Below are 12,675 nucleotides of genomic sequence, written 5' to 3'. Positions count from 1 at the left end.
TTACAAGATCTGAGTTTTTTTCTTCTTGTCAGTGTATCCAGGCGTCACTTTATCAATGCCTTGTCTCTCAAAATGTTTTGCACAGCCGGAGATTTGCAATATTTACACAACAATAGTTCATTTCTTTTTTTCGGGTCCTGTGTTCCCTGTGCGAGCCCTTGTCGGGTAAATAAGTAAAATGGGTAAGCTCAGCATGGACTCTTGTTTATTGATTTTCAAGGAAATGAAATGAAATGTGCAGGTTAATATGTTTCGAGGCAAACCCCAGAGCAAGACCACCACACTTGTGTAACACTCAAGGGTTTCAGCATCTTTCAAAAACCTTTGGTGGACTCGCGCATTTTCTTGGTATGTCTACTGCTTTTTTTTCTGAAAATTGATATTCTAAAGGGCGTTTTACTAATTGTATTTCCAACTACAAAACCAGACTTGGTTACTGAGATTTATACAGAAAATAATCTATGTTCACTTACAGAAACACATTCCATACTGTATTAGGTCGTTCAGTCAGCAAAAAATTGTTTTGCTTTTACCTCAATAAGTGATTGCGTTTTGGAATTTTGCTCGATCGTTGCCTATTTTATTGCGATTTCACGGTCTGTGGATATTCAAATGTAAAGTAGAACCTTTGTGTGGCTCGCAGTACTTTGCGTGTGAGAACGTTCAGTTGTGAGTAACATAGAACGCGAGTAAGTAGTTTAGATTGAAATTCTTGTTTTTCGATTGTATTCTGCAAGGCGCTTTACAAAGCAGTTAAACATCCTTTATTTTCTCTAAACAAAAACACTTAAAATGCTTATCGATGTTTAGTATTCGACAACTTTGCCGCATTGTTTATATTTGCCGGAAGCGGAGCGTGAAGAAATTATCTTAATACTTTTCTTTCTGTATGTCACGGTTCTATTACATTTGCCACACAAATTACGAAATGTAGCTATTTTGGTCTTTTTATTCATAGTGTTGTTTTCTGCAAAATCGAGCGGTTTATTTTTGCGGGGGATTTGGAACTGAAAAGACCCTTCCTCTTAAATTACAAACGAAACCTCATGTGACCTCAACGCAACAAGAACTTTTTCGGGTCTCGTATAAATTATAAAATAAAAATTAAAAAGCTTTTAAAATAAGACGTAGTTTATAATATAAAGCTGAGCCAACAGAGCTGCTACAAACTGGATTATGCTCGCTGAGTGCTGTGCCACTTCAGTGCTGAATTTATAAAACGTAAGTTTACTTTTACTTAACAATCTGATTTACCCACGTCGTCTCTGTTTGCCTTATTTTCTTTGCACAAATTTTCATACCGACTGAAATTCAAAACTGCTCATGATTATTAGAATCTAGCCAGACACAGTTTTTATGAGCAGTGCAGTGCGACTATTCGGTGTTCAAGTTAGGAACCAACACATTTCTGGCGTTAATAAATTTCGCGGTTGTACGATCGGCTAGTCATTGCTTTATATGTTCGCTCCTTGCGGTTATGACTGTTACGCTCTAGTACAATTGAGAACGCGTATCCAACGTTATCGCCGTCTCCTCTCGCTTCAAGGCGTTGAAAATTTGCGAAAATGTCAAGCGCTAAATAATTTTGCAGCTGTTCAAAGCCGTTTTGCGTAGACGAATATTCGCTAGTCCTCCTTCGTCCTCTTCAGTTATTTCGTTGTAAAAATTGTTTACACGGTATCAACATGCAAGAAATGTTGGTGGAAAGATAAGGGAGCCTAGCTTAATCGGCATGAATCTAAATTTTGGAAACCATTTTAACTAGACGTCTACGAGGAAGGGTTTTATCCAAGTCAAATTTTTAGTGCCAGCTGACTTTAATTTCAGTCACGGGGGGGTTTACTGAGGTAGTTCTAGAAAACACTATCTTTTGCGCAAAATTACAGTCTGCTCGACAAAGTGAATTACTTCCGTGAAGATTTTGATAGTGACGGGTTAACGCTATTTAACCACGCAGTTTAATCCTGTGTTATTTCTCTAAATGATTTAATTTTTTTGGTTCGGTGAATTGAATTGTGTACATTAGTTAAAAAGAAAGAAGATGGGAATTATTTGTGAAAGTGTCCACATTGGGTACATCGTTTTCTCTGTAATGTACGCGGAAGTTTATATTTTTTACACTATATTACCATGAAAATGCGAGAAGATAAGAAATGAAATTCACTTTTCAAATGCAAGATACTGAAGTCATATTTATGAATTTTCATACATAGAAATAAGAATTTAATGACGTTTTCTTGAGCCTATTTGGGGCAATTCCAGATTTCACTGACGATTTGAGAGAAATAGAGCTAGCAGTTATTACGGTTTGGAATAACGGTTTGATCAAACGGACTGAGAAAATTCATTAGCAAGCCAGAGCCCAAACGGAATTGTCCAAAGATTGGTTTTATAGTCGCGAGGTTAATTCGCTTTTCTTCTTCCGCACCAGCTGCAAGGCTGCATAGTTTTTTTAAGAAAAATAACCAATCCCGGCTCGCCGCAATTTGTAAACAGGACGCTGTCTGCGTGGAAAATGAACAGTAGTTGGCTTCAGGGAAGAAACACATAGATACAAAACAATTTGTTCGCACGACAAATTAAAATTCTTTCACTGGTGGTCGACATCAATGGCACTTGCCCCTAGTTCACATAGTGCGTTTAATTCTAAATTAAGGTCTTTCGTTCAATAAACTGAATCGAGAATTTCCTGAATACTGAATCCTGAATCCAGCGACGCAGAACCATTGAAAATAAGCGGCGAATCAGTGGAAACCGAAATATTAAAAAGAAAGCGACTTTGAATAGAGTTAACAAAAAGCTCTGCTCCTGGCTCTGCTACTAATCTAGTAGTATATAGGGGATTAATCAAATACCGTTTCGCAGAGGGAGAAGTATTCCCCGTTTTACAACCCCCAACTTTAATTCCGAAGCTCGCAAGCTCGCTTCGGTTGAACCAGGGGGTTGGAAACGGGGAAATGTTGGGTCCCTCTGCGAAACAGTATTTGATTAATCCCCTATATATTACTACAGGGAAGGAGGGAAGGGGAGGGCTTCCAATTAGAAACAAACGACCCCGCTGTTATACCGCTCGGACATAAGCGATGATTCGAGCAACAAACAAGTGTGCGTGGTTGATGCGTAGCCGGAAAGAAAGCTGCGGAAAGAGCTGTGTCGGCGCTTATTGCAGGCAGCACAAATACTAACTAAAGAAAGGAATGAAAATGCCAGCTTCGTGTAGAAGCTGCGGAGTCGGGGTTTGTGTGATTACCGTCTATGCATTCCATGCGGCGGTAGCGTGCTAAAACAGCGGCTTATCCGCAAGCGCAAAAAAGCAAAGAAAACTTTTGAACTTGTTTTGCTCGAGCTGAGGTCAGCCAATTAGAGAAATAAAACCTTCCGTTATACAAAAAGTCACTATGGCTTTCGTTGACCAAAGGTTTGAAGAAATTCTGAAAGAAGAGTTTGCAAAATTTGATCCAGCAACGTTGAAGTATTTAGAGCAATTACTTGGAGAAAACGAGCCAGCCGTTAGAAAGATTGTTCAGAACGTGCTGGATGAACCTATTTCCCAAGAAACGGAGAAGCGTTTGCAAAAACCTTTACTTCCAAAACCTTACCAACCAAGACCCCCTCCCCGGCAAAGAAAGGGGAGAAAAACGCAAGAGCTTCTGAGGGAGTACGACCCTTTCCCTGCGCAGAACATCCGAACAGTGGCAAACTACCAGAATGAGATTTTGGACCTGTTCGATGATGCAACACATGAGGGGGAAGAGAGTAAAGGACGGCTTTACATTCGATGGCGCTTCATCAGAGGTCTGGAAAAAGACCTAACAACAACCTTTATGGAAAAAATTCGAGGAAATGTTGGCACATCGTTTTACCTGAAGCATGTTTTCTCGTATCAGTTGCGCAACATTGAAGATGGAACGGTGATTCTGTACTACAAAAACCACGGCTCACCTTGGATAAAAAGACTGGCAGAGGCAGAAGAATGGCTGAGTGAAGAAGAGACGAAACGCCTGGACCATGACAAAATCAAAAGACCATCAACAAAGTGGGAGTTTGTAAGCTTTTTTAATGTTGACCTGAAGGTTGTGATTGACCGCCAGCGGTTGTTGGGCGCAGGCTCTTTGCCGGACTGGCTGCACAACCTTGCCCACGGAGGGGCGATGGCGGCTTTGGACATGTATAAAGACAACTTGTGTCTTTGGCGCTGTATCGCTGTGTACCGAGGGGCGCGTGTCGATCGAAGTACAAAAGCAGCCCGCGGTCTAGCCAAGAGTTTCTTCAAACTCAAAACCATGCCGACCGACTGCCCAAAAACGTCTCTGGATGAATTAGAAAAGGTTGAAAGGCATCTGAATCAAGGTACAGCTTTTTCGGACTGGCTCGGAATCCGGATGTATGAGCCCGAGAGGGGCGGAAGAAGTGGTATGGCACCTTAGGCGAAACCCAGCATCAAGTTTGAAGAACATTCTGACAATCGGTATCTACGAAGGGCACGCGTTCGTCATCAAAGATATTGCCAGGCTGGCCAAAAACTATGCATGCACTCATTGCAGAGCGAGATTCACAAAAGTTTGCCATCTGCATCGGCATTTCCAAACCTGCAGTGCAGGAAAAACGGTAATCAATTGCCCGGGTGAAAGGGTCGAAGCCCCGCAGACAGCTTTCGAGAAAGCTTTCTATCCAAAAGACAACGCTTCCAAAGAATCGCTTCGGTGGCTTGATCGAGAAGCCAAGCGGCGGAAAATCCACATTTACCACGCAATGTCCGGGCATGGTGGGGAGCGTTGGGTTGAGCGCGCACCTGTCGACGGCTAAACCACGCAACGAAGACTGTATTTCAATACCACGGCTGCCACTGGCACGGGTGTCGAAAATGTTACCCGCAAGATCGCGACAAAAGCAGTTACCGCAACAACCAAACGCGCGAAGATATGTACCAAGCCACAATGAAACGCAAAAGATTCCTGCAAGAGGCCGGCTACCAAGTTATCGAGGCATGGGCGTGCGAAGTTGGGAAAAGCGCCGCTGATACGCCGCGGGCTGAAACAAAAAGCTACCCGCACGCGATCTTGTACGATTTCGAGGCGTATGGCGGTAATAATCATCGGAAGGAAGCGACGCCCGCGCTCACGATAGAAAACACGCACGTGCCAATTTCGGTGAGCGTTGGCGACACCCTTGAAAGAGAGCCCACCCACATCTGTGAAAGAAACCCCGCGGAGTTGGTCCGCAAGTTTATGGAAGAGCTGGAGAGACGCGGAAAAAACATCCGGGCCCAGGTACGAGCGGAGTTTGTGCAAGAAGACGCGCACCTGCTGCCAAAAGCGCAGCGACAAAAAATCGATGAATGGTGCAACCAGGTTCCTGTCGTCGGGTTCAACTCAGGGAGTTACGATCTGAATCTGATCAAAAACCACTTCGCTGGCCGCCTCGCTGAAACATCGCCCAAAGTCAGAGTGGCAAAAAACGGGAACAAAACCATGTTCTTTCTCACCTGGGGATTCCGTTTCCTCGATATCATCAATTACCTTGGGCCGGGGACGAGCTACGAGAAATGGGTGAAAGCCTACGAATGCAAGACAGTGAAATCGTGGTTTCCATACGAATGGTTTGACACCCCCCAACAGCTTGATTACCCTGGGCTCCCAAAATATGAGGAGTGGTATTCGAAGCTAAAGGGCGGATACGTACTCACGCGGGATGAATGGGAGGGGTGTCAGCGGTTGTTCAAAGAAAAGGGCATGCGCACCTTCTCAGACTGGCTGCGCTACTACAACAATCTAGATGTGGCTCCCGGCCTTGAGGCCCTGGAAAAGATGAGAAACTTCTACACCGAGAAGGGAATCGACATTTTGAAAGACGCTGTCAGCATCCCAGGCGTGAGTTTGCATTACTTGCTCCGGGGAGCGGTTGAGCGTGGTGCGGAGCTTTACAGCCCGGGCAAAGAAGCGTATGAGATGCTGAAAGAAGCTGTTGTCGGGGGCCCGAGCCTAGTTTTCACAAGGTACAGCGAAGTTGATGCTAAAGAGATAAGGTCTCATCGAATATCAGAACCGCGTCTTTGCAAAAATATCCTTGGTTATGACGCCAACGCCCTCTATCTTCCGACCATGCTCAGAGAAATGCCTTGCGGGAAGGAAAGGGTAGTGCACTACAGCGGCGAGTTCCAAGCGGAGGCGGCTCCTGCACTAACGCACAGGCTCAAAGAAGGAAGCTGGTTTGGATTTGCCGAAGTCGACATCGAGATTCCAGAGCGCTTGCGTCCAAAGTTTGAGGAGATGTGTCCTTTCTGTTACAACAAAAAGGTTCCTGCCGAAGCTGTGCCGAAACATATGGCCGATTACTTAGTTCGAACCGGCAGAAAGCGGGGAGACGGAAAAAAACTTGTGGGGGCGCTGTCTGCAGAACGGATGCTAGTATACGCCCCTCTGCTGCTGTGGTACGTGAACCACGGGGCGGTAGTCACGAAGGTTTACAGAACAATCGACTAACAACCGGCCAAGATCTTTCCCTGGTTCGTGGAGCAGGTGACGGAGGCGCGCCGGACAGGAGACGTGGATAAAAGCAAGGCGCTTCTCGCTGAAGTGTTCAAACTGCTGGGAAACAGCGCGTACGGGAAGCTCATTGAAGCTTTGGAGCGGCAAACAAACGTGATTTACACCAAAGACGAGAAGGTAGTCGACAGAGCCTTGCGAAGCGCGTATTACTCTGATCTTAACGAGATCGGGCAGGCGTATGAGTTGGAAAGCCGGAAGCCTCGGATCACAATCAGACGGCCGTTTCAAGTTGGAATCGCTGTCTATCAGCTGGCAAAGCTGCGGATGCTGGAGTTCTATTACGACTTTCTCGACAGGTATATCGACAGAAGAGATTTTGAGCTGATCCAGATGGACACGGACAGTAACTACATGGCTATCTCTGCAAAGCGTCTCGAGGACATTGTTCGGCCGGATCTGAAGCAAGAATTTGAGGCGCAAAAAAATAAGTGGCTGGCTTGGGACAAGTGGAGCGGCCGCACCCCAGGTCTCTTCAAACTTGAGTGCGAGGGCAGCCGGATGATCGCTCTCTGCTCGAAGTGTTATTTCGTCGACGAAGAAGAGGGCGAAAAAAAGAAGTTTAGCACGAAGGGGATGTCGAAGAAGCAAAACGAGATCACGTGGCAGCGTTTTAAGGCAGCGTTGGAAGGCAGCAAGGATATGGCAACCAACAGAGGTTTCAGGACGCGGGACGGGCAGATGGTCACTTACGAGCAGCAGAAGCTGGGGCTGAGCGCTTATTACGACAAGCGGTGGGTGCTGCCCGATGGGATTCACACCGAACCAATCGAATTTCACATTTAGTTCACGTAAGCCGGAGGAAGAGTAGTGTTTGGAGGGACAACCAGCAGTTCTTCACGCACGAAGCCGCGCTTGGGGCCGTCGCGCAAATAGTAGAGAACGGGTTGATCCGGTTTGGTAAAAGATCTTTCAATGCTGTAAACTTTCAAAGACCAGATTGGGACTGTGGCTCTTTTTACACCGCCTTCAAGCTTGCCGCGCTGGTAGAGATAACGAACTTGGACAAGAGAGGGGAGTATTTTTTCGCTTTTCCCAACAGGCCTTGAATAAGGTGTCGATGGCCTTGCATGAACAGATTTTCCTTTGATGGCAACGGCGGGTTTCTTGCCGATAAGGCTTGTTACCTCGTTGTTCAAAGCCGAAACAACTTCTGGAAGTATTTTGACCCAGGCAGTGGACCGCTGGCCCTCAGGGAGACACATTTCCACGGCGTACTGGTGGTTGAAAAAGCGCTCAGCCAGGGTGCGGTTGAAACGTTCAACAATGGCCTGGTCGCGGTGAATGTCAACGCGCCCGCGCCGGATATATGTTTTGTGCTTTCCCATCTCTTTTGTGACAGCGCCCATGAATTCGCGCCCAGGGTCAACCTGCAGCATTTGAGGCCATTTCAGAGGCGAGCGCTTGTAAATCTTCTGAAAGGCCTGGGCGACCTCATCAGAATTTTTCGAAGTCAGGGGTTCGGCCTCTTTGTAGCGGCTGGCCACGTCGACAACGGTCAGCGCGTATTTGAAAACTTTGGGGCCCCGGGGAAGTTTGTTGTGCGGCAGAAAAAGAAGGTCCACCTGGTGGACCTTGTTGGGTGTGGGAACGTCGAATTTCGGCCAAGGAATTCGCCTCGGCGCGGGGAGGAATATCTGCCAGAGCGCTTGCTTGATCAGCCACTTTTTTGCGGTTTCTTCAGGTACCTTGGCGGCTTCGGCTAATTTTTTGATCGCGGCGACACCTTTCCAGTAGCACCCGGGGCCGTAGTATATCTTTGCGAGTTTGCCGTCCATAGCGTTACTATAAGTAAGGCGTAAAAAAGTTTAAAGGACCCGGAAGGCCGCGTAGCCCAGAGCGAGCGCCCCGGCGCCCACGAACATGAGTTCACCATTTTTTCTGCTGCTCGCTTGGCTGATAGAAATCTGAGAACTTGGGCTCTTTGGGAGGTATCATTCGTTCGTTAGGATGCGCCTGGTTGTAGAGTTTGAAGGCATAGTCAGTGTTTGTGAAGTTCTGCTTGGCCTCCGCCTTTGTTTCAGCGTTAGTCACAATCCAGTCAAGAAGTTTGGTGCGGTCGCGCGTGTATTTGGCGTAAGCCGCTTGGTACGCCTCGGGAGCTTTGTCATGGCGCTTTTTTTTCTTCAAGTGCAGTTTTGTCGCCCCCGCCAAGCGCCCTCGCCAGATAATTCCCTCCGATAAAAGCCGTGGCGTTCAACACAGCCCCGCCAACCATAACCGCGATGCTTGCCATGGTGTTATTATATATCAGGGTCTTTTTTTTAAATCATTAATTTCAGACGCTGGTGGGAAAGATTTTTTGGTCCTCGAGGTACTGTTTGAGCGCAATGCTACGCGCCATGACGGCGGTAAACTTCACGTAATTCATCGCACTGCTGCTGGGATCAGAAGTAAAATTCTCTTTTACAACCTTTTTTGCGGCTAAGCCAGTGATAGCAGCGGCGTTAATGACGGTCTTGACAAGCTTGTTGTCGGACATGGTAGCGTTTGATATTATAGAAAATATACAAGTTCAAATCAAAATTTAATCTGTCTTTCCCGCGGCTTCTTCTTCTTCTTCTTCTTCTTTTCTTCTTATTTCTTCCTCTATTTCTTCCTCTATTTCTTTTATTCTTCTTGCCTTTTCTTCGGCCGTTTCACACAGTATTACCTCGGGAAGATCGAATGCTGTTTCATACCTTTTTGTTGAAGTCGTACCATACCAGCCCTATACCAACAATTGCAGCTGAAGAGGTGAGAATCTGCGGAACGTCAACTTTAAGCATGTTGATATATATTCCACTCGGAAGAGTTTAAATCCTTTTTTTTAAACCTTTTGGCTGTGTCGCGCGAGCAGGTTCTGGCTCATCACGCGCGGGCTCAGGCGCGGGCTCAGGCGTTTCTTTGCCGAATACGGCCTTGAGCTCTTCCCGTTTGTAATAAATCCCGACCAGTGAAACGACTATGCGGGCAACAGCAAGCCATTGGGTGGTGCTGAGGCCGCTATTCTTTTCTACGCTGCACTTTGGGCTTTCGCCTTCTGTAGTCGGGGCTGGTTCAGGAGCGGCTGTGGCGGCTTTCGCCTTATTTTCCGCGAGATAAGCCTCGGCCGCTTTCTTCTGTTGTTCCCGTGCCAGCCGCGTTCTTTCAGCAACCATTTTTCCAGCGGCCACACGCTTGGGATTTTTTACGCGCTGCGTTGACGTTGTTGCAGTCGGAGTTGTCGCTTGCTGTGTGACAGCGACGGCAGGTGCTGCCTGGGTCTCGCTCTGCGTATGCGCCGTGACGGCAGTTGCGCTCTCGGATTGTTCGGTAGACATGCTGTGCAAATATAATAATGCTTACAAATTCACTCAGGATTTTTCTGCAATCACTCAGCGGTTGTTGAGGATTGCTCTTCCGATTTTACTTCGGCCTTTCTCTCCAAATGTGAGTTAAAATCAACATGTTTTGTGGTGATCAGCGCCGCGTTGGCCGCAGCAAGAAACCGGCAGCACTTCAAAGCAAGGTTGCCGGCCAGATTGGAGAGCTCTTTGTTTATGATGTAGTCGTTTCTGAGTTCTTTTTGGTAAGCGTCGATGTCTTTGATGTTGACGGTCATTCCGACCACTTTGGATACAAGAAAAATAAAGCTGTCGATCAAACTTTCTGTTGTCTTTGAGCCCACGTATGTCTCGTAGCGTTTGGTGTATTTCTCGACCTCTTTGTCGCTCAGGCGCTTCACCTGCTCGTGGGTTAACTGCACTCCGATGGCGTCTTTTGCTTTTCCTGTAGACACCGTACCAGCAAGGCCAGCTGCTCGCGAAGAGAAGGAATGTCAGGCCCAGGGGCGGTTGGAGCCATGCCAACTGCTGGACCACTCGGCTCGGGCTCGGTTTGAAGAAGGTTCATAACTTCTGCTAACGCGACCTCTTCTTCAGCCATTATGCAAGGCTATATACAGCTTCCATTTTTTTATTCAAAATGTCTTACCCCGTAGGGGTGGCGAAGCGAGAACACAAGATAAGAGAACTTTCGCTCTTTCAGCTTTGAAACCAGACCTTTGTACTCATCCGGAGAGAGTTCGCCGGTGTAATCATCGAAAACGGCTTTCGTGGTCTTGGCCGAGGGGGTGTAAAAGAGAACGATCGCCGCCACGTTCTCCCGGAAGGAAGCTGTTATGCCGGTTATCCTCTGGGTCAGCACTAAAACGCTGATGCCCATATGCCGGGCAGAAAAGGCGAGATTCACCAGCTCGCCTGTACGCCCTTTCACATCTTTGGAGGTTACGCAGTCATCGAGTATTATGAGCGTGTTGGCGCCCTCGAAAAGCCATCTCACGAGCTTTAACCATTTTTCCACGTCGTGCTGCTCGCATACTATCACATCCATTCTTGGATCACTTTCACCAATTCTGTGGTAGGTCTTGTTGTGCGCAAATGTCGGGCAGATTAGAACGATGTAGTCGAACTTGAAGCGGAAAGGGCCGTAGATCTGGTCCACCACGAACCTCGATTTGCCTGAATTAGTCGGCCCCACGATGAGAGCGTTGAAGGGTATCTTGCTTGGGTCCATGTTCATATTCAATTCTGCACAGATTCTAGTTGTCTGTCCATAATGTTGACCTGGGAGTCGGCGATGACGAATACGTGGCAGTTCACGTTGCCTGAACCTTCGGCTTTCCTCTCGATTTCCAGCTGGACACCGTCTGTACTGTTCACAAGGCGCTTGCCACTTCCGTGCATTTCTTGGTCCGCGATGGAGCGCGTATCTATCAGAAGCCCGAAATTATCCCCGGTATAAAACTTTGTCGCATTCATGTGCTCGGTTTTATTTTTTTCCTTCACAAAGAATCGTTGGGCCTCTTCCCACATGTCCTTGCCTTCGACTCCGTTGTTGTAAATCATGTTGGGCGAGCCGTTGATCGTGACGCTGACTTTCGTCAGATCCGGGAAGACGTATTTTTCTGAATCTCTGGCGCCATCACCAAACGGCTCTATGAACAGTAGCAGGATGGCTTTCAGTGACCTTTTTTGGGCGTCGACTTTGATGTTGATCCTCGTGTCGGTGTCTTTTTTGAAGATCACCACTTCACAACGCATCACGTGGTCATAGGCGAACTCTTTGCCGCTAGAGTAAACGCTGTACGCCTCGGATCATTTCGTACTCGAGCTGGATCTTGGTCAGCTTGTATTTCAGCTGGGTTGTATCAGAGCCATTGACCACATGTTCAGCTTCAGCAAGGGTTACTTCGAAAACGAGGTCGTTGTAAAGGGCCTGGGGGTAGAAAACGCCGTGGTCAGTTAGAATCTGATGGTCTAGCCTGATCCGGTACTTGCTTCCGTATACCTCATTCAGCTTTTTTTCAGCGTCGACGCCCGATGTTTTCTTGTCTCCCGCACCTGAGCGGATCTTGCATAGATCCTCACTCTGAATCCCTTCGAGAATCATGCCGTCTCGCTTTTCCTGCGAAAGGAAAAGGTCATCAAAGATTTTGTAGATGCCATATCCAACCGTGTCTTGCAAGGTAATGCCTCCAAACTTCACGAGCAGCCTATCAACGAGCGCCCGCGTGACGTTCTGGACAAGGAAGTTGTTGGCGTGCCCTCCAGAAAGGTCGATGTTAAAGACAAGCGCTAGCGAGCCCGGCACCAGAACCTCGTTCACGTTCAGCTTGGGCACTGAAACATACAGAATATCGCCGGGTTTGGCTTCAGTGCGGGAAAAGGTGATTCGCTTGACTGCGCGCTCGGCTTGCATGGAGCGTAATGTCTTTTTTGCATACGCTGGGCGAAGGTTCTCTGGCACTGACATTGTATAATACCACCGTTTAATATTTTTCTAATTTAAAAATTAACAGAATTGGAATATATTGCTATGGCGGAAGGCGGCGGCGAATTTGGTTACAAAGAAGGCGCTATTCTCCTTGGTCATACGGACGATCAAGACGACGATGGCGAACAAGAGGCTGAAAGAACCCAGCCTTTTCAGCCAGGCGCGTGGTCCACTCCTTACCACGGCGGAGAGACAATAGGAATGAAAACGTGGCAACACGAGCAGATAGGGCTGCCTGAAACTTCTTATGGGGGGACATATAGAAAAGTTACAGACGAAGAGATTCAAAGAAGGCTAGACGCCTTGAGAGACAAGAACACGGGGCTACTGAATG

At 47.2% G+C, this 12,675-nt stretch overlaps 1 protein-coding gene and 2 pseudogenes across 1 annotated transcript; 1 reads left to right on the top strand and 2 right to left on the bottom strand.

Annotated features, from left to right (window-relative positions):
- The first annotated feature begins 4,625 nt into the window (after window positions 1–4,625).
- On the top strand, window positions 4,626–9,087 carry LOC149102116 (uncharacterized; annotated as a pseudogene).
- Window positions 9,088–9,094: 7 nt separating this feature from the next.
- LOC149102115 (uncharacterized) lies at window positions 9,095–10,466 on the bottom strand. The gene has a single exon (XM_089275255.1). It carries the CDS (start codon window positions 9,845–9,847, stop codon window positions 9,341–9,343), a length of 507 nt encoding a protein of 168 aa, XP_089131381.1. The 5' UTR covers window positions 9,848–10,466; the 3' UTR covers window positions 9,095–9,340.
- Window positions 10,467–11,009: 543 nt separating this feature from the next.
- LOC149102114 (uncharacterized) lies at window positions 11,010–12,320 on the bottom strand (annotated as a pseudogene).
- Window positions 12,321–12,675: the final 355 nt, after the last annotated feature.

The sequence above is a fragment of the Orbicella faveolata genome, unplaced genomic scaffold (assembly GCF_042242905.1).
Source record: "Orbicella faveolata isolate gen_17 unplaced genomic scaffold, um_ofav_v1 contig_36, whole genome shotgun sequence".
Taxonomy (NCBI): Eukaryota; Metazoa; Cnidaria; class Anthozoa; order Scleractinia; family Merulinidae; genus Orbicella; species Orbicella faveolata.
Note: the sequence above shows the minus strand (reverse complement) of the source record. Positions and strands in the feature narration are given on the sequence as shown.

Bases quoted from the DNA above. Each gene is read 5' to 3' on its own strand.
- LOC149102115 (XM_089275255.1), bottom strand. From the start codon at position 9,847: ATGTCTACCGAACAATCCGAGAGCGCAACTGCCGTCACGGCGCATACG.